Raw genomic sequence first — 27,325 nt, 5'->3', positions numbered from 1 at the left:
TAGATTTTAGTTTCACACCTTCTATAGAATCAGTATAGTTAATATAATTAATTCAATTAAAAACGTTTTACAACCTTATTCCCATATCAAATACAAACCGCGTCGCATGGTGACTCGCTGTCGTGTGACTTCTTTAATCTGATGTTGGATAGCATCGTGCGAACCGCAGAACCTAAGCGCTCAGGCACAATATTTTATAAGAGCGTGCAATTGTTGGCGTATGCCGATGATATTGACCGATGATGCCTTAACAACCGCGCTGTTAGTTCTACCTTCTCCAAACTGGATAAAGAGGCAAAGCGTCTGGTGGTGAACGATACTGATAACAATGTCCGCCTGGAAATCCAACGTAAAATCTCTCTTGCCAACAAGTACTACTTTGGACTAAATAGGCAATTGAGTAGTAAAGTCTTCTCTCGACGAACAAAACTAACACTATATAAGGCTCTCATCAGGCCCGTCCTAATGTATGGTGCAGAAACTTGGACGATGACAATATTCGAAGATTCGACCCTTGAAGTGTTTGAGAGAAAGATTCTGTGGAAGGTTTTGGACCTTTGCACGTCGGCAACAGTGAATATCGCAGGCGTTGGAACGGTGAGCTGTATGAGCTTTAGGACGACATAGACATAGCGCAACGAATAAAGATCCAGCGGCAACGCTGGCTGGGTCATATCGTCCGCTCTGGCTCTGAAAGTATTCGATGCGGTACCAGATGGTGGTAGCAGAGGAAGGGAAGGCTTAATCTGCGTTGGAAAGATCATGTGGAGAAGGACTTGGCTTCACTTGGTGTGTCCAACTGGTGCCGGTTAGCATGAGAAAGAAACGACTGGCGCGCTTTGTTGAACTCGGCCAAAATCGCTTAAGCGTTATCGCGCCAATTAAGAAGAAGAAGAACAGTACATACTCTTTAAACTAATTGGGGATTCTTGAAATCAAAATGTGTACACAACATACCTACACAGATAAGTTTCCACTAGGTTAATAACTTCTTCGTTGTCCAATTCTTGTTCTTCTTCTTAGTCTTACCAGTTAGATACATGAGTACAAATAATATTATGAACATTACAAAATAATAAAAAAATAAAATTTAAAAAATATTTCTAATTCTCGAATATTGAATCACAAATATCAAAGTGATTTTGTAAAAAACCAAAATTCAATAGTTACTTACGGTTATGGCTATGGCTGTGGTATGACACCACTAATTGAGCGATTAATCTTAAGTTGAGGAAGCATATCAACTGTATACACTTACATACTTACGCATTTTTACAAATATTACTTTAATGAAACAACAATAATGTATGAAATTATTTTATTATTTTTTTATTATAGGAAATATTCTTTAGTTAAATTATTATCAAAAATGCATTAATTGCCCCATAAAAACGATGCCCAATTTTTTCGAACGTAGAATATACACAAAGGGATGGTCTGCAACGAAGCGCCGACGTCTGAAACCCACGCCAATAATTCGCAAAACTGAAATGGGTTAAGAGCGATATTTGGGTTAGATTCAGGTGTTATTTCTCGATAAGAAACCCAGCTTGCAGAGAAACATCACATTTACAAAATAGGAAGTCGAACAATTCGGTATTTCTGGTATCCAATAGGTCATGCATTCATATACATATACATATACATACATATACCAAGTTTATATATACTAAGCTAACATCAAGTTACTGTATTGAACATTTGTTAGAACCTGTAAGTTTTCCCATGATAAAAAATGGTTTTCTGGTGTCGAAAATGGTTTTTCAAGTTTGCATTTCTAATGATTATTATGGAAATTATTGACTACCAGTGCTATTCGTTTTATACATAAAAATTGTATTCCTTTCTATTATATAATTATAAATTTTCCAATAAAGTTGATCATAAAAATATTTATATTATAATTTTCTTTATTTGTAAAGGAAAAAAAGTAATAATGGGCATTAAAACCATTTTTTTGTGTTTGGCCGAGCTCCACTTCCTATTTGTGGTGTGCGTCTTGATGGTGTTCCACATATGGGGGACCAAGAAATACACTCGGAGGCTTGCCACTGCCTGCCGAGAGGCGATGGCTACTAGAAAACATCTTTTCTATCGTTTGGATCATGGATAATCATGATTAATTTATCTTTAATTCAATTAGCCATCAAAAATTTTAAATTCATATAAATGTTTGGCATACATTTGTTAGATGCGGCATTTTTAAAAACTGAATACATATGCGGTATGTTTACCATAAATGTGTGTCTTTTAAAAGTATTTTTAGCTGAGGGAGAGCAGCAAGACAGGTTAAGAGTAAGGATCGAGTTAGAGGAGATAGAGATCACTTTTTCCTGGGAGTTTTTATAGAGCTCAGTGTGAAGAAAAACATATGAGAACTCGCGTGCTCTTATTTATTTGGCACGAGGTGGCATACGAAAGCTGATTTGAAAGCTTGGGTAAACATTTTTAAATTCCTACGAACTATAACTTAACCCATTACCGCATATGAGCCTGTAGCTGGTATTGAAATTTTGATTCAATTTTATTTCCCAATTAAGTATTATAAAATAGTTCAAACTATTCCATCCTAATCCATCAAATATATATTTAGCAATAATAAAAGGCAAAAAATTGTCTATGATTTTATGACATTTCGAAATAACCTCACTTTTGTGCAAGTGGGTGAAGTACGAGTGATTAAATTTCAAAAAACGATAACAGAGTAAAACGTAAGTACTTTTTGACAAAAAACGAGTCGATATACTCATCATTCTCATCGAATAATAACTTTTCCGCTTTTCAACTGTTTTCTGTACTTTGCAACTAGTTAGTTTTTGTAATTGGTTCCGTGGAAAGAAAATATAAAACTTGTTCACTATTTTTCTTTTAATATGAATTATTGATAATTAAATAAAGCTGTTGCCGCCGTGAAACAAGTTTTTTTCAACGCTTTATAAATTCATGCTAAAGGGTTAAGTTACGTCTATTCGACAACCTGACAATCATTATTGAGAATTATCTGGTGATAAGAAAAAAAACTTTCACAGTAAGGGAAATTGAGAGTGCAAAGTAACAGTTCACTTGAAGGGGAAGCTGATAATTCCCGCAGGAGAAAGGAGAAAACTGCTGATTCAAGGCAGTTGCAATTTACGCAATCAAACAATGCGACAAACTGATTTTAAAATACATAGTAAAAAAGAAGAAATTCCATCGGGAATATGTAAGTACAAAGGAGTATTAAGGTTTGTTTAGTAAAACTGAATCATTCAAGCAAGGTGCCTGCAAAAAGTAGAAGTAGATTCCATGCGAAAGTGAGTGGAAATCCAAGAGTGGTGAAATAAATCGTTCACACACACACACACACATCTGCACGTGATCTTTATCTTTCTCGACTTCCGTTACCATCTTGATGATAAATTTAAATTTCATTTAGCATTGAAAGTCAAATGCCTGTCTGCGCCCAATGGGCTGGAATTAATATTCTCGCATTTTCATTTATATTAATAAACACAACCACTAATTTTCTTTAAAAATGCTGCTGGAAAAGCTACTTCGCTCACCGAATTTTTGGTTTAGCTGAAAGAGAAGGTTTGTCTGGAATAAAAGGTATGAAATCGGATGTTATGCGAATAATCTGGAATCGACCCAATGATATGAAACCCTCTTTTAACATGAAATTTATTCATATGCAAGTAAATGTATGCAGTTACGTATGTAAGTTTTTAAATTTTATATTTTATAATACATGTACTTAGTATATACATAGATATGAATGTATGCATGTATGTGTATTATTAGCATGCTTTCCCTTAATGCTACTTGGCTTTTTGTCCAGCAAATAAAATGCAATTTCGTTTATTTTTTATAAAGTATGCGAAAGGTCTATCTGCTATAAAAGTTCTTGGTGGTGGTCTAGGCAAGGCGGGTCCCGTAAATCCAAACATCATAGCTGCTACGAAAAAATACAACATTTACGAAAAAAATTATGTTTATATATTTGATAAATATGTACATATATACTTGTATATATATTGCAAAGTGGCATACAGTTTATTTAGTTTAAGGTTATTTATTTTGTAAGTATATTACAACAATATTTTTTTTTTAATTTTTTATTATTTTTTATAAAGGTCCCTATTAAATCCTCCACAGCTATAAGAAATTAAGGAATAATACTTGATAGTAAAAGTCGTTACGATCAAAAAATCATTTAAGCTTTAACAACAATGGCGGTGCCTTGCCTTTGCTCTTAAGAGATAAGGTTCAGGTTGATCATAAGACACTTATTAGTTAACATTCAATTTTAGTGCTCCATTAAAGTCCGTTTTAATTGAAAGTAATGCATTTTTACTTACCTGTAATTCATACGCATTTACAATTTTTGGAAGAATTTTCGGAAGAAGAAACATCGGCCGTAACGACCGCGCTGTTAGTTCTGCCTTTTCCAAACTGTATAAAGGAGCAAACAAACAGTCGACGCACTTGCATTTCGGCACCTCCGGCACTGTTGACAGTTATGCCTTCGAGCTTGTAAGATACTTCGCTTATCTAGGAACCAGCATTAACAACGACAACAATGACAACCTTGAAATCCAACCGAGAATCTCTCTTGCTAACAAGTGCTACTTTGGACTAAGTAGGCAATTGAGTAGTAAAGTCCTTTCTCGACGAACAAAACTTACATCCTACAAGGCTCTCATCATGCCCGTCCTAACGTATGGCGCAGAAGCGTGGACGATGACAACATCCGATGAAGCGACGCTTGGGTTGTTTGAGAGAAAGATTCTTTGGAAGATTTTTGGACCTTTGCACGATAGCGACGGAGAGTACCGAAGCGATGGAATAATGAGCTGTATGAGCTTTACGACGACATAGAAATAACGCAGCGAATAAAGATCCAGTAGCTTCGCTAACTGGGTCATGTCGTCCGTATGGACACACACGCTCCGACTCTGAAAGTATTCGATGCGGTAGCAGCTGGTTGTAGCAGAGGAAGAGGAATGCCTCCTCTAAGTTGGAAATATCAGGTGGCGAAGGACTTGGCTTTACTTGGTGTGTCCAATTGACGTCCGTTAACACACGCACATGAAGTGATTGAGGAGATCCACGGTCAGTTCTTAAGCTGTCACAATTTGACCAGTATTGACTATTTTTCCTTTTTTATTTGAATGTTTATTATTTTTTATAACATCATAGCACATTGTCTATCATAAAACCGAAAACTTCAAAGCTTACACAAAATTATAAAAAATGCACAAAATTTTTATCAAAATCTGGAGAAAATGTGAAAACACCGTCTAGAAAACAAATTATTAAATATTAACAAAGTTTTTTAGCTTCTAATAAATTTTATACTAACATTTTTCTAGAAATTCGAATCAAAAGCCATGGAATTGTGCCGAAAAGTGGAATATTTCTAATTTTTGTACAAAGTTTGCACATTAAAAAAAGAGAAAAATTGTCAAAACTGGTACAATTGTTGAGGTGCTGACTGTCCACCTTGCTAGAATTACCTCAAAAAAGCTTGTTTCAAATCAAATAGGCCTTTTGAAGACCGTCAATTTCCACTGTTAAGTAATTTGTGACTCACTCAAAATCCTAACGTGAACCGTCATTTCTTGGCTTGCCAATAGATCTTGACGGTTTTTACATAGGAATTCTACGTATTGATTTGTTTCTAGCATAAAAATGGCGAGCGCGAACGATGGAAGGTTTATTTGTGCCAGCTTGGTGATGATTGGGAAGCTTCAAGAGAAGAGACCAGAGGATAACTAAATCTAATTGAAAATCTACACACATTTGTATGCTGCCGCTTCGTCTTCACTTTATTACTAATTCTCGTACATGTGATTGCAAGCACTTTTATATTTGTTAATTTATAATCGGCCGCTGATGAGACTAATAAAAAATATACTCCTACGGTTTCACAAATTCTCCAACAAACAATGGCTGTCCGTGAGTTCCACTTCTTATTAAGTAGATAAATGGATGATCGGCGCTGAATCTGGGTGGTTGATGGGCGACGAAGGAACAATACATTACCGTCATAGCTGAAAATAGTAGCGCATGCAAATGTTGGACGCATTAATTTTGTTCAATTCAAAAGATTAAACGAAATTTTAAGATTTCTCTATGTGGAGAATATAAATTTTGAGCCAAGGAGGTTACGTTTTTCTATACCTGAAGGAATCAGATTAGAGATTTGGGTGTCAGAGATCTCAGATTTTAAATTATGAAAAATGACCAGTCAACCGTCCCACAGTCTCTATGCAGTTACTATTTTGTAGGTGCCGGGTCATAGAGACATAGAAGTCAACTGCAAATCAGATGAACTGGCCAGATTGGGTACCACATTACCGATCCAACCAGACAAAGCGAACATACCTCTACCTTTAGCAACTGTTGGTCTCAGTCCCTGACCTGTGCAACTAGTAGAATTACGTGGCCGGAATGGAACATGGGCCGCACAAACCGACTGTTGAAACTAACAGGGCATTGTCTGATTGGCAGGCATGCCAGTAGACTGGGAGCGCCCTATAACGACTATTGCAGAGGCTGTAACGACATTGAAGAAGAAGAGACTGTAGAACACTTTCTATGCGGGTGCATGGCTCTGGATAGAAGAAGGTTCAATATATTAGGAAAAAGCTCCCTGAATAACTTGGCAGACGTAGTCAGTATAAAAATAACAAGTCTTGTTAGATATATCAAAGCCACAGGTTGGTTCAATGAGGGCAATGTGGAGTGAGGAGAGGAGACAGCCCCGGTGGTATCACAATGGGTCTACAGCAGGCCTAGGTGTGTCAAACGACAACCACTATACCTACCTCCCTACTATTTTGTATTAAGAACAGATATCTATCTAGTGACAACACCTTGAGCTAAGCCCACGAATACCCTTGATGCCTCTCAGTTATACCAAGGGAGATATCCAACCATTTTCTGACGGTGCCTTCTATGCCCAAAGCAGCGAATTTTGGAGCCGTCTTTATTGATTACCCCGTCTTTATTAGAAAACCTTTCTCCGCATGGGGTTTCTAAGCAATACTCGTATAATATAAAAGACGCTTTTCCCGATCTTTATTGCGATCAAACTACGCAAAGATAGTTGGTTCTGGTTCAAAAAAGAAAAAAAAAAGAGGTTGTCTGTAAAGTCGGTTTACTGACGATAGTTTAACGTGACAACGTCATAAGAAAATATTGATGGAATGGTTGCAATTTTCAAAACAAAATTTTAATTTTATTTGTTTGATAGATATTTTGTATGGATATAGAGGAGGAGGTAAATGGAATTGCAATGGAATAGGTCAAGTTACATTTACACAAACGTGAAAAATGACGAAACATTTATCAAATTCATGAAAGATATCTTCAATTTCGATTGTGCATCAGACGTTCATAAGTCAACAACACTAAGAGGCACCATCATCGATTTGCCTTTTTCAAGACACTTTGCACTCGAAACACTCCCTTTCATTTCTTACTTTTTCTATCATCGTCCTATTCTCAACAGAGAAATGGTTCATTACCATGCACACAGGAAGAAGGCATATGCAAATACAAGTATGTGAATTTATATACCTACATATGCGCATATACATACATATATATGCTCACTCAAGTAGGACAGAGCCAGATGTAGAACGTTGCCGTTCGTTTGCTTTGTTCGTTCCGCGCTTTCGCTTGCAGTTCATTCAAGGTAACCGCAATGAGCAAGGTAACGACAAATGAGCAAGATAACGACAAATGAGCAAGGTAACGACAAATGAGCAAGGTAACGACACATTTTTTCGTGCGTGCAGCCGGCTAAATCGAATTATAAGACGTTATCACGTCAAAATTAAGTCCACTTAGCACTTTCTGTCTGGCAATCGCCTAGTAAAAAGCTGGATTTTAATGTGTTATTGAAACTATTCATCATGCACCGTTCCAACCTGAGTATCTGTTTTTAATAAAAGTTGGACTTAAATACAAATCTTTTCTGTGAAATATGCCGGTTTATTGTTCTAAAAGCCGGAACAACTTAAATAAGTGTTATGTGGAAATTTTGTTTTTGTGTTTATTAGTAATTTAAGAACTACGGCTTATTAACTTGTCCAGTAAAAAGCGAAATTTCGGCAATGTCACTGTATATGATAAAAATAAATGGACGATCTACTGTGAACTCTGGCGGTGGAAGTAGTGGTAAAGACCTTCCCAAAAGCATACCTGAAAAATATGAAATGATATGCGGACGCAAGAATTAGCGTTAATAAAATATGTTTATGTTAAAAGTGACCTAACAACAGTTTTTACATTTTTTTCCAAATTATTTATTTGCAAAATCCAAACCATTTCTAAGCGTTTGATTAAATCTAGTGATATAGTATTTACGTACAAATAGAAAAAACAAAAACATAAACTATACATTGAATGAAATTTACTTTCCAAGTGAAGACAAGTCAAGTTGGAGGTGTAATTGGGTATGGCGAATGGTGGTTTTTGGTTTGGTTTTTTGGGTAATAGCGGTGACCCCCCACAAAACTTTCATGTGAATATCTGTCATCAAAAAGCAAAGAAAACATTTGTTATCCAGACGTGGCATAAAACTGTTAGCCCCCCATTTGTGTGCTTACCAGAAATTAGAGGAAGAGCTCGAACAGGCATCTAATAAATTATACCAAATATCTCGCTTGTGGTAATTTTAAAAATACGGACTTACGAGTTAGCAAAAACAAAAATAAAATTCATAACTGATTTAGCTTTTGGAAAAGCCTTTTTATTTTACAGTATTCGAAATAATAATAAAAATAAGTTTTTAAGATACAGAAACCTTCATAAGCTCCATCCATCTTCTTTTAGTCATCGAAGGTTGATACATTTGAAGAATTTATGAGGGCAAATATTGAAGGGCAAATATCGGCATTCTAGGCGCTCTTCTTAGCAACTTGTCCAGCAAATAACAAATTTTGTTTTGAATTAATAACTGCGTAGAAAAATGGTCTATCGGCGATAAAAGGGCGATAATAGTCTTCACCACCACCAAGCGATGTGATTCTATTCATTATCACAGCTAGAGAGGGAAATAATTCTTTATAAAGCCAACGTCTCAATGAAAAAATGTAGGTATATGCGAATTGTGGGTAGAGAATTTTAGTTTTTATTATTAATATTTTTTATGGAAAAAATTATGAACGTCTGCAATGGATGAAAAAACGTTAGCTGCATAATGTGCTGAAATAAGTGTTAAGTACTGGATAAAAACCACAGTAAAGGTGTACCAAAGTATAACGGCATTCAACGCTATTCTCCAAAACCTCGTAACTACATTTGTACCAAAAATGAGAACGGAAGATCCTGGCATAAAGTTTTATCCATTCATTCACAAAAAATATTTTATAAAACTACCTTTAAATGGGGTTGTTTTATAAAAGAGAGAAGGAACCTTTTGAAATAAGACAATTTTTATGCCTTCCTGTAAAGTGATAAGTTTTAATCGCTTCTCTATGAATTAACGTAAAAATTATTAGTTAAAAAAAAGACCCTTAAAAAGTAATCAGTGAACTTTGACCGTTCGACGCAGACGGGTTCTGCCTACTAGCCTACTTTATCGAAGTTTAATTTAAACGAGAGGCCCCACTTGCTGCGGTTTTGAACGTGAAAGGCTATTAAATATTTTGGTTTTAGCTTCTCAAGCAAAAATTTGGTTAGAAGTTCCAAATGATGCTTTCTAAAGAAACAGTCGAAGAAAAAAAAAGTTGCTCTGTTTAATAATGTGAAGAATTTTTTAGATGTCACAGATCTGGTGAGAGATCCGACTGCCGCTACTGCTCTGAGCAGTTCTTCATATGTACTTTGATTTAGTAAACTAATATCAATGCGATTTTTGGATGCTCAAACTCATTGGATGCTCAACTGTTGATTCAACAGAACTGCTGCCAATTGTGGAGGAAGGTACAACTTGAGAAATTTATAACAAAAAATTTAAATTTCCCTAATAGATTTACGTTATGAATTTATAGAACCGTTTTATTTACTGAAAAGTAAAAAAATTATATTTGCCTGAATTATATTTTATAAATTTTTACTATACTCTGCACTCAAGTAAAAAATAAATACAACAGGAAAAGTAAGAAAGCAACACGATTCTGAAAAAGCAAGAACTGATTTCTTCGTTGTCGCTATCTGTGGCTTGAGCTTCATCGAATTTCTGCTTTTGCAGAAACAACGGGTCGCGAATGGTTTCAACGTTTCACAAGTGATGATTTTAATGCGGAACTGAAGAGGCATGTCGGACGGATAAAAAAGTTAGTAAATTAATGGCATTGTATGACAATAACCACTACATTTATTGGCTGGGATTCAGCAATCCAGAAGCAAGGACATTGGGTCACGAATTGAAGCTGAAAGACTTTTCTTTATGTGTGAACAATTACTGCAACCGAAGAAGGTGTTTTTGGTGCCTGGCGATTAGACGTGCACCCATAGCAATCATTCGTAATGAATAGCATGGACTCCATTTACGTCTGGCAATAAGCAAGTGTGTGGAGAAGACAAAAAATCATAACTCAAAACTTAACCAGCTGAGACCAGCTTGATGTAGTCTTTTATTCATGTTGCAAGTTTCAACAGCCATCACTACCGAAGGCAACTACATAACTCTTTAGAACCAAGTATTGATGGAAGACACAGTAAGGTGATTTTGCAGTAAGGTGACACTCGCCCTGATGTAGCTAATTTCGTAAAAATCTGCCTGACAACAATGTAATGAGGGTCTTGGTTAAGACCCATGTGCTTTATAGTGCAGACATTACACCTTTCGACTTTTACCTGTTCTGATCGACGTATGGTCTGCCTAAGCAGCACAAGAATCGGGATAGAAATTTCGTCTCAGAATCTACATATATGTATGTCACTACAAAGATGTTAGCAAAGTTCTGTTGATTTATAGAAAATATTTTGAAGAATAAATTATAACCATTTGCCTGCAATAAAGTTGGGAACTCGGAAATGAAGCAGTGGCTTTCTTGTTAAACACATAAAACAGACCATTTTACAAATTTACGCGGGAGATATCTACCAGCTGATTGTCAAATGTTTTCACAGCTGTCTAGCACAGGGTGCCACAATTGAAAGACATAGTGCAGCATCCAATGTTTAGTAAAAGAGTTAATAATAAAAGCCGATAAATATTAAAAGCAATAATTGAAAAAATTAGGAAATTTGAAATTGAAAAGCATAATAATTAGTGTTAAAACCAATGTTTTAGATATTTTTACTATATTAACTTTCACGCCCTCCTGCAGCCAGTGCTCAGCCTTTTACCCAGTCAGAAATTTGAGAAGATATCTACTTGTAGTAGTTTACAATATTATTGGCTTCGAAAGCGAGCCTCGAATTTGTTTTTATTTTATACCCTATTCGGAACTTTAAGGTTCAAGTTACAATATCTTTAAGGCATGACATATAGGTACAAAAAATCAGAAGAGCCTCACTTTTTCACAATTCGTCATGTTTTTCGGTTGCGACTACGGCATTTAAAGTGTTCACTGTACCCAAGAATAGTGGCATTGATGTAGCTTTATATTCGGGAATAGTCTTTTGTATAATATATATGAATGGATGGTCGGCATGAAAATCCAAAGACATAATACTCCGTTTTTTACGTATAATGACACCTAATGAAAGAACAGAAACACACATACACACAAATAGTTATTGCACTTGTAGATATGTAGTGACTTGGCGATGGTAAACATAAAAATGCAGATATGCAAAAAAATATTTTACAAACTACTATGTAAACCGAATATGTGAATGAAAGAATGAAAGGAAGGCGAAATGCTTACCAGTGGCCGCCGCTGCCTCAGTGCCTTCTTCGTTAACCTCAATGAAGGCTTTGTGTATCACTTTGGATACCTGTAATCGCTCATCGGAGTCGAGCATTTTACCGAATTCTGCATCTCTACTGAACATGCGTTTCATACCAAGCTGTGAATAAGTTCATATTAGATAGTTAGAATAATTTCGAAATGAATAAAACAAAATCCCATTTTAAGAAATACTATTTACATTTTCCAAAGCTTCTTTTAACTCGATTTCAAATTCGGCTTTGAATTTCGGGAACTTCACCATGACTTTCGTTGGGGTTAAGCGTTGAGTGATCTCAGATAGATCAAAGCTTTTCAGTTTCTCATGTAGAGTAGCCAATCCCGTGCGTGAGCTGGGCAAAATTACCAACATAGATAGATCGGAGTCCTTGTAGGGCATTTCCAATACTGAGGCATCCAAATCATGCAGATAGGCAAAACCGAAAGTTGCTTTTAAATTCATCATTGGCACTCGCACCGAATCAACTTCATTCAAATAGAAATTATCATCACGTGTTGCCTCCTTCGGGAACTGATGCTTCCATTCACCCTTGAAGTGAATTGCATTGACCAACACAATACGTGTTTCACCATCCAAAGCAGCCGGCGGAATGAGATCTTTAATTAAGTTGTTGGTCTTGGATTCAACCCACTTATTAATTGTGTTCGCTGCACCTTCGCTATTCGCAAAGTAAATGTTTTCCGCTGAGGAGAAAAATTTAGTCGTTGCAATTTCATTGAATTCCTGTTGCACTTTATAGGTGTCCATGATGTAAATTTTGTTGGCAATCTTTAAAATTGGACTATTAACATAATCGGCCAAGATGTTGTGGAAGGTATTGGCAATGGCTGCCTCATCGTTCAATGGAAAACCCAGTCCGCGATCGAGTTCTGCAGCTGTTTCACCGGTGGCGCCCATGCGAGCCATGCCCACACATGTTTGTATCGAGAAGGGTGAGTATATTATATTACTTTGGGGCTCCTTGTGGTAGATAAAATTGAAGAGGTTAACAGCGAACTGCGCCGACTTACGGGCGAACTCTTGTTGCGCTGACAATTGACCACGGTGCGGCATATTCGCTGCTGTTGTATGCGCAGAGAGTATCAATGCAATAGTAAAGGCGATAGCTGAAATTCCGTGAGAAAATTTTTATTTATTAATATTAATCGTAAAAGTAAAATAATTCATAGAAATTTTTAAAGTACATGCAACTAAAACAAAGGAATTGGTGCAACAACACACCCATACTCCATATCCAACATACTTGAAGGGGGGGGGTAAGGGATAAAAATCGATTTTTGTTTTTTGCATGTTATTGTAGTAAAACATTTCAAAAATACCGTGTTAAAATTTTAAGTCAATCCGAGCAAAACTTTTTAAGTTATAGAGCATAAAGCCGAGCCGCCTCAAACATCTGCCGAGACGCAGCAGTTGCGCGCGTAGTCCGTTACAAACTTTAAACGCGGTTTTCTCGAACCTTTTTTTTTTAAGTGCGTAGTCATTGGCATTTGAAAACTACTCAACCGATCCTTTTGAAATTTTGCACACATATTTTACATATAAAAAACCTCCCCCCAACGTTTTTTTTCCACCACTTTTTTTTATATTAAGGTGGTTTTACACCTACAAAATGGCGGCATTTTTTCGTCAAAAATCACTTTTTACTTCAAACGACTACCAAATGGCTGAAAATGAAAACAAATCGTCAAAATAAACGTTGGGAGGAAGTTTAACTCATACTTTAACTAAATTATTCGATTTTTTTGATTTCAGATGATTCTACGCTGAGATATGCTGACTACTGCAAAATGTATTTTTGAAAAGACGTCTACGTAAATGTGCTCTCATTCGCTCATTTTGCAATATTTTTACATGAAAATTTTATCAAATATTCTTGAAATGTTACTTTATAATATGCAATAACTTTTAATAAACTGACTTGAACCGTTTCGCTACAATAAATTCATGACATTACATCGTCATTACATCGTATTTTGCATAAAGATTTGGGTCTTAACGCTTTTTAAAGTCCAGTTAACACAAGAACTCAAGTCGGCTGATCATCAACAACGTCGTGTCTTTGCTGATTGGGTCGTTGAAATGCATGAAAATGATCCGGGATTCAATGGAAAAACCATTTTGAATGATGAAGCCCATTTCCACCTCGGTGGCTTCGCCAACAAGCAAAATTGTTGGATCTGGGGCTCAGAAAGTCCAAGAGTTATTGTTGAAAAGCCTCTCTATCCTCAACGTGCGTCTGTTTGGTGCGGTTTATGGTCCGGCGGAGTCATTGGACCTTACTTTTTCGAAAATGAAGCTGGAGCAACAGTTACGGTGAATGGGTTGCGCTACCGAGAGATGATAAACGATTTTTTATGGCCGGAATTGGATGGTATTGATCTGGACAAGGTTTATTTTCATTAAGACGGCGCTCCGTGCCACACAAGCAACGAAACCATTGATAATTTATGGGAGTAACGCCTCTATTTGGAAAACCCTTTAGTATGGTGATTGGAATTAATATAGAAAGATTTTGCCGGATAAACTCTTGCCTTAGGCTGCAGAATGAGATTCAAAGTGCTATTTTGTATTCACGGATGTTTTGTAGCTTTATCAGTAGAATGGTCGAAAAGCCGAACTTGAACTCTCGGCAGAATGCCGTTGATCTATTTGAAAGAAGAAATTTCTCGTAAAAGAATTAATATAGAGATTTTATTCGAAATACTAACCGCATCATCGTGGAAGTTTTACAAATTGTCAAAAAAATAGCTTTCTTCGAGTTTAAGACCTATTGATATTTTTTTTTTGTGATTGCGAACGAAGAAAAGTTGTGCCCTGTTGTGCCCTGCTTATTTTTTCGCTAATTCTTTAAACAAATTTTATTTAGTGCTTAAATATAAAAGTTTATGATTTTTCAATTTACGTATTATAATTTGAACACCCTTAGTATCACATAGAATAGACAATTTAGTACATATATATGCATATATGTATGTACGTGAATATTTTTTTTGCCCCAACTTACCGCATACGAAATTCACTGTTGAGAACATTTTTTATTGTATCAATATTTAAAATCTTTGCACAATTGCACTATATATATATACATATACCGATTTGGGTATATGTATGGATGTATGTATGTATGCCTATACAATGTACACTTTACTTTTATTGATAAACTTAAATTTGTTGTTTTGTGACTTTGGAAAAACGCAAAACGGGATTGAAAATTTTCACTGCACAAAATTAAATTGTTTGAGAACTTTCTATACTTATTACATTTCTTTTATAAAATATGTGTCAGTATGTATTTTGGTATTTTGGTATGATATTAAATGTTTGTTTTTCGCTTTCAAATTGGCGAGAACTGTGACCGACCCGCTAAATGATCAAAACGAAACTGACTAAAATGTCATCTTTTTACTCAATATGATACTTATCAGTGTTTTTCAAAAAGTAGTAGCAACAACAAAATATTAATCAATACTACATAAAATAAGATGAATGAGAGCTATAAACAAAAGAGAATGCAAATAGTTTCGTTTTTTTTCCTAGTCAAGTATGTTCCGTTGGGAAATACCGGGTGTTTGTAAATTTGGTGGCATTTCCTGTTTATAATTCATTTTGCGCATATTAATACGTTTTAGGGAAAACTGGATATTCTCTCATTATAAAAATTAGTTCTAAAGATACCATCGATCACAGAACCGGGACAGAACTTACACCACTATACTTATATATACAAACATACAAATGTGCATTTATAGTGGGCCAAATTTAAAATGGTTCTCCTAAGTGTATGCCTTGTAACAAATTTCGCCATGAAATACCACAATATCTAGAAACACTTTTCCATAGCGGTCGCCCCATGGCAGGCAAATACAAACCTGCTTGTGCATTTCTGTCATAAAGAAGCTTTTCAAAATAAAAACAACTTCTACCGTCACAATAATGCTAACAACATAAGTTGAGAAGAATCAATAAGTGGTAAACAACACCCCAGACTGTAGATTAGCAATACTGAGCAAGCCAGGAGTTCAATATCCGCTACCAGCCGAGTAAGTGGAACATTGCGAAAATCCACAAACTGCTGGCAGCGGTAGTTTAAGCCTAAATTCATAAGTTTGATAATTGCAAAATAAGTAGTAGTCCGTAGTCAATAGTTAGTTGTAAGATAAAGTTTAATAAACAAAAGTCTTCCGACCAAAAAAATAATTATCTTTCGGTCTTGTAAATGTAATGTATGTAAATAAGATCGTACATACAAAAATTCGTTTACAAACCGCTACTTTCCGTAAAAAAATCTCATTCAATAAAAGTCATGTTTTCATTGTTTGATTTACAGTGAAGGTGAAGTCAATGAAGGTGCGTGAAAAACGTGAAAAAAAAAAGGGTGTATGAAAACGTGAGCCTACAGGAACCACCTTGTGCATAAGAATTTGTAAAAACCGACATCACACGGCTTCTTGCATGAAAAGTAAGAACTTTGAAGGCATATCAGAAAAAATTAATAACACCCAATATACCTTCATACCGCATTCATACGGCTGAGGGAATACAGAAGCGTGCGCATATAGGGGTGGAGTAACTCGGCTCATAATTATACAGTTTTATTAGCATTTTTTTGTTTTTGAACAACTTTTCTTTCTAGTCTATGTTTCCTATTAACTTTTTTGTTTACGTTAAAGCAACCTAACTTTTCAGTTTTGTTACCAAACCTTCCCTATTTTGACACTCTCTTCTTAGTTTCCTCACACAACTCATCTATTATTGTGTCACGGGGAAGTTACGCTCTGTTTTTCTACTTCGATCAGCGCAATTTCGTATTCTATTAAACTTTATCCATCTCCAAATAAAATTCATTTAGTAATTTCTAATTCGAATTGACGAATTGAAACGCCCTTCTAACCGTTTATTTACTAAATGGAAGAAAAAATACTGGGTGGAACTGGCGGTGAACCTTCTATTTTTGGCGTGTGTCTAGATGTTGTTCTACAAATGGAAGACTAACAGGTTTAAGCCGACTCCGAATGGCAGATATTTGTAACGAAGAGATTTTTCAGGCATTTGCCATTGCCTGTCGAGAGGCGTCCGCTATTAGAAAAAACTTTTTCTATCATTTTGGTGTTTCATGCACGCAGATTTGAACCTACGCTCTTCCAAATGGTAGCCACGCACCAACCCATTCGGCTACGGCGGGTGATACTCATCATAAAAAACCAGAAGGTAGTTCCCCTTTAAAGTTTTCTGATGAATTCACAAACATTTTTTATACTTCATATTTTACGTATGTTTAGTTTGTGAGCGCAGGTCCGGTTTAAAAAGAAAACATCAAATTAAGTTGTAACTAAATATTATTGACTGACACATCCAAAATCGCCATTCATTTTTTGATTGTTTATGATCTTTTCTTTATTTATCTTTTCTAAAAACTCCATGGAATCAGTTTTTAAAGTTTTTAATAAAATTTCCCGCTAATTTCGATAAAATGCATAATTTTCTGTAAAACGGAAATCAGTTTTTCAAATAATTTTTCTTTTCAATAAATGCTCGCGAATATATTTTATGCCTTTAACACTAACCGTACCGCGCCCGGTCAAATGACCGGTTACCTAAATAATATAAAGGCTGCACTAAACTGCACTGTACAAAAGAAATGAAAATGTATGATTTATTATTTTATTGTTATTTGAATATATTAATTATGTATTAGAAAAAATTAAAAATTTGCTTTGAAAAAAAAAACAATTATTTCATAACCGGTCAAATGACCTGTTGCGGTAAGAATAGGTATACGTGATACACCGATACGGTTAGTTCTAAAGGAACGAACTCTGCACCCACTGCAACGTCGATTGTGGTTAGTCGCAGTCATTTTGTCGCAGATATAAGTATTCTTCAGGCTATCATCTACGAACGGACTCAATCGTCATTAATGTCGTTATTTACTGGCGTCTACACGATTTTGTTTGACATTCGTCTTTTTTGGTGCCGAAAGGGTAACGGAAGAATGAATATGCCTTACACTGCGAAAACCAAAAAAAAAATAGTTTAAAAAAACTAAAAAACACGCTTTTATTGCCAATCGAACTAAAAAGTATAAAATAAATTTTAATGACAAAGAGACCTATAATGACGTAATAGCAAATCGAAGGATCAGTCATAGTCAACTACCTCGGAACAGAATTATAACAAAAATTAAGATACAAATAGAGTAATTCAAATTAGAGTTAAAAGCGTGGAATGCATTTTGCTTCACTTTCATAACCCTCTGTACATAGGTAGTTGCCAATAGAATGATTGTAATATTTACTATATCAAGCATCCTACTTTTTAGTTCGATTAGCAATAAAAGCGTGTTTTTTAGTTTCTTTAAACTATTTTTTGTTTATTATGAATGAAAATTATTGTCATCATTGCAGTCAGTGAATTAATGATTCGATATATTCGTGTTATATTTAATTCTTTTCTTATCGACTGTGAGTCTAAAGCTATGCAGTTATCGGCCGTGATATGGAAGTAATCGGGATGAAGAACTTATTTCGTGGAGGGAGCCTGAGAAACGGCTACCCCACTCCATTGGCCAGTTTTTTTCGATTTTCGTGGTGTGGTGCACTATGAATTCCTTCCACCTGGCCAAACTGTTAATAAGGAATATTATTTGAGCGTTATGCGCCGTTTACGTGAAGCAATTCATCTAAAAAGACCAGAATTATGGGCCAACAACTCTTGGTTTTTGCATCACAATAATGCACCGTCTCACACTGCACTCGTTCTTCGTGACCATTTCGCCAAAAATTCCACGCATATCGTTCCGCAACCACAGTATTCGCCTGATTTGGCTCCGTGTGACTTCTGGCTATTCCCAAAACTCAAGAGACCACCCTGGGGAACGCATTTCGAGTCGATTGAGGAGATAAAAGCTGAATCGAAGAAGGTGCTGATGGCTATACCGGAAATGGACTATTTGGCATGTTTCGGGGATTGGAAAAATCGTTGGCATAAGTGTATTTCATCGAGAGGGAATTATTTTGAAGGGAATGAAATTGATTTACAAGAATAAATAAAGATTTTTCATTTTACAACCAAATTCACCTCACTTTTTGCCCACAGGTAAAAAAAGAAAATATTAATCCTGGCAATCCTAATAAGGATAATGGAAAACTTTTATTAAATTATTGCATTGTCATCGGTCCTTGATATGTGTGCAAAACTCCAAGTCGATCAGATTTTTAGAAGCCAGTGAAAATTAAGCTCAAAGATTCCGTTACATGCATACATACATACATACAACCCGACCTAATAAAAGTGTGTTAATAATGAATGAGAAGGGGAACCTTGAGGATAAACGTTCGCACATTTAATGTACTTAGGAGAAAGGCCATACACACATACATATATGTACATATATAGCTAGGTTAGCAACTGCCTAATTATTACACTGCCTAATTATTACACTTTTGTTCTTTGAAAACTAAAAATATTGCTATTTATGGTATATTAACGAATATACGCAGGTCCACTAGCAGCTTAACACTTTGCCTATTTATAACGCTTTAAAACTCTTCAACTTTGTCACTTTATTTATTTCTATGTCTTCTGCTACACTCTAATAATATTACTTTTAAATAATTAGTTTTCTTAATATAAGTTTTCTACGGGGAATTACCAACCGTTCGATAGCTAAAGCTGGTTTTTTGCTGTAGACAACCAAGTAACCCCATATCAAACTTCCTAATAAATAAATAAAAATAAAATAATTTAACAACAGGCTCTTCATATTTACTCTGTTGCTTGCTCACCCCACTGTGTTTTGCATTTTGCATCACATTGTAAAATTATCTCCAATACTAAAAGTTATTTTACAAACTAATTATTTTTTAATGACTATCAATGCGTTTCAGAAGTTCGAGCGCTTTATTCTTCTGACTTATACGAGACTTGGAGCGGTTTCTATATATATCTATGTACATAAGAAAACATATCTACGATGCAATTACAGGTACACTACAGTGCCCAAATACTCATCAGATATTTTAGTAGTTCATGAATTGATATTTGATGGAAGAGATCATACTAGTTTAAGTGTGACTAGAATTGTACTAGTTGCGAAATGCTCAATTAGAGGTACATGCAAAATAAATATAAAATAATCTTTTATGTTTGTTGTTTTTGTTATGTTTCCATGTAATCAAACCATGCAACGAACTGAAAACTCGCACTTACAACTGCATATTTCACTTCTTTCCTGTTTATTCTGAACTTATTTTGTTTGAAACATTACAAATATCTACTTTAGTGTGCAACACGTATCCTCTTTTCCATTATTGTTTTCGCAAAAAGTGAGTAAGTGCAAAGCTCAATTTCGAAAGGAGTGATAACAGTATAGTTTTGCAGTTGAATTCGTGAATAAATATTTATTTAATTGCAAATAACTTCTAATTTAATAGTGCACTAATAACTTCGAAGGTTAACTACACTTTTGAGGTAATAAAATACCTACTTTTCATTGTTCTTACTAATATAATTCTCGTCTAAATAATACACCGTGGTTCAATGACTTTCTGTATTATAATTAGTGTAGTAAACAGATTTTTAAATAACAAATATCAATTTTTGCTACAAAAACAGCCACACATTTTTGGGTTAATCATTGACATTGCTTTACTTAATTTCAGTATAAATAAACATTTGAAAAATGTATTTTTTAAATGAAACCATATTTAGTCGAACAAGAAAATTAGAACTAAGAAAAAAATGTATGTAATATTTTAATTTATATTAAACTTTAGTTCACATTAAAATATTTTTGAAATCGTCATTTATGAATGGTTATTCACTTTTTTAAATCGCTCAGAACTGCCATTTTTCGTCGCAAATTGAATTAATAATTTTTGGATCTATTAGAAACCAGTTCGGTAACTGATATAACCATAATAGTTCATTAAATGGCATGATGCTAAACTGATATTTCGTAGAACATTCCCATGTTAAAAACGTTAAAAATACCAGCTGCTAGCATTGAAAACCGCCAGCAGACGAACTACTTCAGCAGCAAGAACAACTGGTTCTAAGGTATGTAATTCGGAACTATTGTACATGGTTTGACTGCAGAGATGTACTCGTATACATATGTATGTGATGCCATAAAAAGAAAGTCTCTAGTGTTATAAACAAAAATGGGCTTCTTTATTAAATTATGTGTTTTTTCGGTCGAGGGAACGATGAAAAGTTTCTTAAAAACTTTTTTTTTGCTTATAATATAATAGATATATTATATAATTATAATTTTGGACTAAATTCCATAGAATAACAAATTTATTTTACATATTTATAGCATTAATTGTTTCCGAACTATTTGTGTTTAAGTCAGCTGAACAGAAGAAAAGCCGCAAAAAAAAAACAAAAAAAAAAAATTTGCCAAAGAGGTTATAAAAAAATTAAAGGTTATTCTGGAGTTAAATACACATATTTATATAATATTTCTCCACATTACCACCCTAATATAAATACATATTTTAGATTACCAAAAAAAAAAAAAATAAATAAAGAAAATGAAATAAAATTATTGATAGCCTAACTTTTAAATAAATATAAATTTTTTAAGTTACCACTCCATTTCACTGACAATATTTTCCCGTAGTCGAGAGATAGAAGACGTTTTAGTTAAAACCCGTACTATTCAACAGGCAGAAGGCAAGAATATAGTGAAGAGAAATTTTCTAAAAAAAAAAAACACATTTCTCCATACGTATCGCGCATTTAAAAATATAGAGATGTACAATAACTAAACACTTTCAGTTTTTGAGATTTCATCATCCATTAAAATAACCGGCAGATGAGATTATGCTCAGCCATATAAAATACACAATATGGCGAAATTGGCGGAAATGAACAGACAACGCCAAACTGATATTAATAAAGTAATCAAATTCAATAATCCAAGGGCTCATTATTAAGAAAAATTTTCTCACTAACAGACAATTATATAATATTATTTTATTTTATTACTTTTTTCAAAGCAGCAGTAATAAAAAATTAATTTTCCAACATTGAATAATTTTTAGACACTCCCTGGAGTTAAAAAGAACATTTCATAGAAATGCAAATAATTTTTTAAACAAAACTACTGTATTTCGAAACACCCTGTATGAGCTTTTAACAGGTGAGTTAACTAACTCTGAATAAAAAATGCTAAGTTAATATAAAATAGCCTTTCCTAATTTATATATATTTTTTTTTAGCTAAAGGACGTGGCTCTTCCGGTATTATTAATTTATTATTAGCATTTAAATTATACTTTTCAAAATGATAAGATTTTGTTAGCGTTTTTTCAGAACATACCTTTTTCCATGTAAAATAAGAAAAAGAGTTTTTTCGAAATTGAAATTTGGATTTTTTGTTAGTTACGGCCTTTTGCGTTTTCGTTGACGTTGAATGCCTTTTGATTTCCGCGAAATTTATCACGGATTTAGTATTTTTGTGAAATACATATAGCTTTTAGTCACAATCCCTCACAGCTGGTTCTTTATTAGTTTAAGAAGCAATACAACTGTCAACAACCAGTACTGATTTCACTTTTCAATGTGCCTATCTTTACGTGATTACATATCTACATATATTTTAATGTACTATTAATCAAAAACAGAAACAATGGATGTGATAAGATAAACAAAATCTACAAAGAAATATTGTCGAATCCTTTCTCCATTGACCCCAATATTCTGCCATCTGTTCGGATGTACATAGGTATGTATATGTATATGTACTCATATGTTCCTTTGTTTATGACGCATCTTTTGTTTTGTGAAATTGATCACTTACATATGTTATGTACGCATATATGTATGTACATATATGTATGGGCGTATGAAGATTTGTAAACACTCCCGTACTGTCATTTCAAAATGTTCTCACTGAGCACCCACAACTTTAATTGACACCAACTCCAAAATTACTTAGATTTGCTTATTTGGACAAAAGCAGTGATTTTCGCAAGAAATTTCTTAGATTTCCTTGTTTTGACAAAAACAGTGTTTCTCGCAAGAATGCTCAGCATTGATCACTGTATTAATGTTTGGCATTCGCCAATTTCCCCACAAGTTTCACAATTTTTGTTTATTCACTTGACAATTATTTAACTTACCAAATTTGTTATTCGTTCCACGTCTCCACTGGTGATTCCCAACAGGTGCGGAAGTTTTCAATGCGTTGTGTACTGGGCGTCTAATAAATATTTACATGGATAAAGTATTTATATGTGCCGGCTAGCAGACACCGCTCAAAGTGGGAGTAAAATAATAAACGAACGCACCGGTTGAAGAGTGAATGTGAAGGAATTACTCTGTTTTCATGCCACTTTTGGTGCAACACTGATATTTTTTCCCAGCAAAAACACACTGACGAAAACTGAAATGTCACCCTGTGTTAGTCAATACCAAAACCTTTCTGATTGAAGTTATATGGAAAATGATTGAAGGTATGAAGGAAAATTTTAAAATATAAAATCTTATGTGATCAGCTTTTCAATGTGAAATGAAATATGTAAAAGGCAAAATTAGTGAACTAATTGGCTTATTCGCTTCGTTGAATGTTCAATTAATGACGCGGAAAAACTCTGAAAGCCAAATAGTAGAAAAATAATATTCCGCATTGGTGGAGGATGCATTTCTTTTAGAATATCGTATCGTATCGACTCCCAAAATGAGTTTAGCGGCTGATACAGTCAAATTAAATGCAGCTTGCAGAATTAGCTGTTATGAAAGAAAGGCAAAGTAGTTCACTTTATGGCATAATTGGTCGCTTAGAGTAAACATTTGGTTAGGTTTTATTTATCCATTGCGTCCTATGACTTCCGATGTGTCCTATTTTGTAGATCGTGAATTTATAATTGAAGGCTTCTTATGAATTTGGGCACTTCGTTACGATTTTTGTCCCGTATCACCAACGCATTTAGTGTCACACCACCTGTGGTTAGTATTTGTTTTGCGGGAGCTGCATTGGCATTTCATCGCCTGCTACGGGAAAGCGAAAGACGTTTATTTCTGCTAGTTCTAATTTCCTAAAGCTATTACGAAGACTACATCGTCCGTATAGTATCCAGTGAGAGTTCATAAGTTGCTTCTATCCATGATTAGGAGCCTATTTGACGCTATTCTCGCAGAGCGATCAATTGTTTTAGCTCTGTCGAGGACTTGCCATCCAGTGCCGTTTGAATTCCGTGTCTTCCCAACTCCGGTGACAAGTTTCTGTGTTATTTCCTTAAGGGGTAACACCACTGTACACGCGTAAAATAAACACGATTTTTAAAGAATTTTTTTGTATAGAAGGAAAGGGGAAACAATCACTCTGATTTGGGAAGTTATTACTTATATACTAAAATACAAAACTACAAAGTTTGATCGAAAAATTTTACAAAATGGCGGCATTGGAGACATTTTTGTAATGTGGTTTCTCTTGAAGGAGCTCCGCGGCACGCAGCACAGAGGGTGCAAATTTTAATCTGGAACAAGGAAATTTGTTTTTTCTTAATCTAGATAAGAATAGCTAGAGAAACACGTAGGGGATTTAAAAAATATTTATTTTTGTGGAATTAGCAAGCATTTGAAGGAAAAAACTCTATTTTGGACTAAAAAAACGGCACTTAAATAATTGTAACAATCGTTTAAATTAATCTATCGAAAGTCCCCTACGCTCTTCTCTTAAGAAGGTTATTATACAGACGTAGTGAAAAACCTGATTAAAAATATTAAAAATTGTTTGAGTTATGCTGCGTGCCAATTTCAGAAAACGTGTTTTGAGAAAAACGCGTTTAAAGTTTGGAAATTTGGAGAAGTCGTTAGGTAGCAGTCACTAACGCTTGGTTAAAAGCTTAAAATATTTATGAAATAGACTTCGGTAACGTATACAACTTTTTGTTCTGTATTTTAAAAAGTTCAAAGAATTTTTTAAGCTTATAAAAAAAGAATCAATTTTTTGAAATTTCTACAGTGGTGTTACCCCTTAAAGGAACTGCGGCAGCTCGCTTCTGTTTCCACATTGAAATATAAATTTCGGATATTGTGGAAACCAAGAGTCGTAGATGGTCAAAAGATTCAAAAAAGAAACCTTAGAGAAAGTGAAGTCAAGTGGCACTGTGGCTTTAGCTCTAACAATAGGAGCAAAAATAATTGTGTAACCCTGTTATTAAAACTTATCTTTTTAGCAAATAGGGGCTATCAATATTTTCATTAATGACACAATGAGTAAATAAAAATGATGGAGTTTTCCTACTTTCCTACCTCTAAAGTTTTTAAATTTATTAGATAGAACGTAGAAATATGCAAACTGAGTAGACGTGTGGAATGGGAGTCTCAAACTTCAGAGCACATAGATCAAATTTTAAAAGTACCCTCTATACTCGTTTACATCTGTTTTTGAAAATCTGATTACTAGATGAGGCCGAACATAAGATGTAAAAAGTAATTTAGTAGTCAGTAAATTTAGAAGCGCTGCGTCTAATGAAGCCAAGTGCTGTCAATGTAGTTAGTATGACTACTAAACGGAATTTAGCAACGAAAAGAGTCCAAAGAAACACGATAAGTGTTAGTTAACACGTTGACTGCCAACTACGATATAACCCGTAGTATGATTTCCCTTCCAGGAAGCCAACTACGAGTTATCTCGTACTACCTAAAACTACCACTTTTTGTGTAGCTACGAGTAAAACCGTGTTATAATAATGTTTGTATCGATAAATGGCTTCTGGGAAAAGAAAAACATTTTGGGTTTGGCTTCCGTGAGCTTTTTTTTATTAAAAAAAAATGTATTCATTATAACGCAAAAATTCATTCAATATATTGGAAAAATTAACTCAAATACAAGAAATCTATATAATATATATCAAAAGAAGTTACATTGCCTTGGTAATCTTATAACTCAAGAACCGCCGAACCGATTGACACATTTAGAGATTTTAGAGTTCTTTTCTATTTTTGAGGAGGTGGTTTGTGTGAAGTTTGATTGAAATCGGTGTAGCCGTTCCTGAGTTATGACATTTTATGTGAGTAATGGTTTCCTCTCATACGAAATGCCTGTATGGGAAAAACAACAAAAAATACACAGCCGCTTATGAGCGTTTCTGTTGTACTGTTGTGGTTGTAAGTGTATTATGTTAATATTAATTTTGGACGAAAATATAATAAAAACTGAAGCATTCAAGGAACTGGAAAAACATTTTTAACTTTATTTATTTTAGCATAATTTATTTAGCGTAAAAAATTGAAATGGAAATTAAAGAATCAAAGTTTAATTACAAGTTTTTATCGGCTCTTTCCCCTTACCTGTATATATGTAGGTGACCACAACAATAAAATTTAAAAAAAGTACAGAAAAGGCTATTGTGACATCTTTAGAAAGTATGTTGAATGAAAAAAATCAACTAATTCAACTGTTTAAACATTTTACGAGTTCTATAAAGAAAACTTAATATGAAAAATTTCTTGCGATATAAAAAAAACATTTTATGTATGGTGGTGCGAAGCCCACTGGGAAATGCTAGTAAAGTAATATATTATTGTTTGTGGAAGTTTTTAAAACAATTTTCCACACAAAGGGCTGGCTTCTCTGGACAGGCTGGACAGAAGTAACGCGTTTCTCGGCGTTTTCTTTCTTGGGTACATACACGACATGGCTTTGTCGGACGCTGTTTTTTTTCGTTGGTGGTAAACACTCTAAATAATGGAGCTCTTTAGATCTATTTTTTTTTTAAACTGGTTGAAAATCTCCAATCAACGCCAAGACGAATTCTTCTCTGAACCTTATCAGTTTTATTTTAGATGAAGTTACTTTTTGGTAAATTCTGTGAGCATTTTGTATATATATCTCTATAATATGAAGTGAAACCTTTTTGGTGCCATCTAATAGTCTTTCTTAGAGATGAGTAGTACGAAATCATTTGATCTGATCGGTTAATGCCAGACATTCCATTATTGTAATCTCGAATTATATTCGGTTTCATAGAAATTCTTCAATTGCGATTGGGCACCTCTACCATTTCAATAGCGGGCATGTTTAAAATGGAAACGACTTCTCGTTTGTCTTTCCATTTGCATACAGTAACAGGGCCATTTGTCTGCCAAAAACACTCCGCTCTTTTTAGTTTACGATTTACCACATCTTTGGGGTTTCCTTTTCTGTTACTTCGTAGGGTTCCACACACATAAGTTTTTCGTGTATATAACAGTTTTGTAAGACTAACTGAATTATAAAAATTATCCATGTAAAGCGCGTAGCCTTTATCGAGATAGTACTCAAGTAAATGTAAAACCACGTCAGCAGTGTGACCTACATTATGGGTAGTTTCTTCAGATTTTCCGCTGTAAATTTTTATTTTTATTACAAGACCGTCGGACTCACATAGTTCATATAGTTTGACACCATATTTGACAAATATTTTTACTTGGTGCATAGTTTTCACGCATAACATCGTTGAAATGATTTTGGATTGGTC

The 27,325-nt window shown here is 34.5% G+C and overlaps 1 protein-coding gene across 8 annotated transcripts; it reads right to left on the bottom strand.

Moving 5' to 3' along the window:
• Window positions 1–1,348: 1,348 nt before the first annotated feature.
• Window positions 1,349–23,103, bottom strand: LOC129244582 (serine protease inhibitor 42Dd-like). 8 transcript variants are annotated; one of them, XM_054882302.1, is made up of 4 exons: window positions 22,660–22,738; window positions 12,034–12,959; window positions 11,811–11,952; window positions 1,349–1,485 (listed from the first exon to the last, which is right to left on the bottom strand). In XM_054882302.1, the coding sequence occupies exons 1-4, from the start codon at window positions 22,688–22,690 to the stop codon at window positions 1,364–1,366; spliced, it is 1,221 nt and encodes a 406-aa protein (XP_054738277.1). In that variant the 5' UTR covers window positions 22,691–22,738; the 3' UTR covers window positions 1,349–1,363. The 8 variants fall into 8 exon arrangements, with proteins under 8 accessions (XP_054738277.1, XP_054738274.1, XP_054738275.1 ...); XM_054882299.1 differs by lacking the exon at window positions 1,349–1,485 and adding an exon at window positions 5,781–6,032; XM_054882300.1 differs by lacking the exon at window positions 1,349–1,485 and adding an exon at window positions 8,014–8,190 and having other exon boundaries at window positions 22,660–22,739.
• Window positions 23,104–27,325: the final 4,222 nt, after the last annotated feature.

This window comes from Anastrepha obliqua, chromosome 4, assembly GCF_027943255.1.
Source record: "Anastrepha obliqua isolate idAnaObli1 chromosome 4, idAnaObli1_1.0, whole genome shotgun sequence".
Classification (NCBI taxonomy): domain Eukaryota; kingdom Metazoa; phylum Arthropoda; class Insecta; order Diptera; family Tephritidae; genus Anastrepha; species Anastrepha obliqua.
The sequence above is the reverse complement of the archived record's forward strand: the minus strand, read 5'-3'. Positions and strand labels throughout refer to the sequence as shown.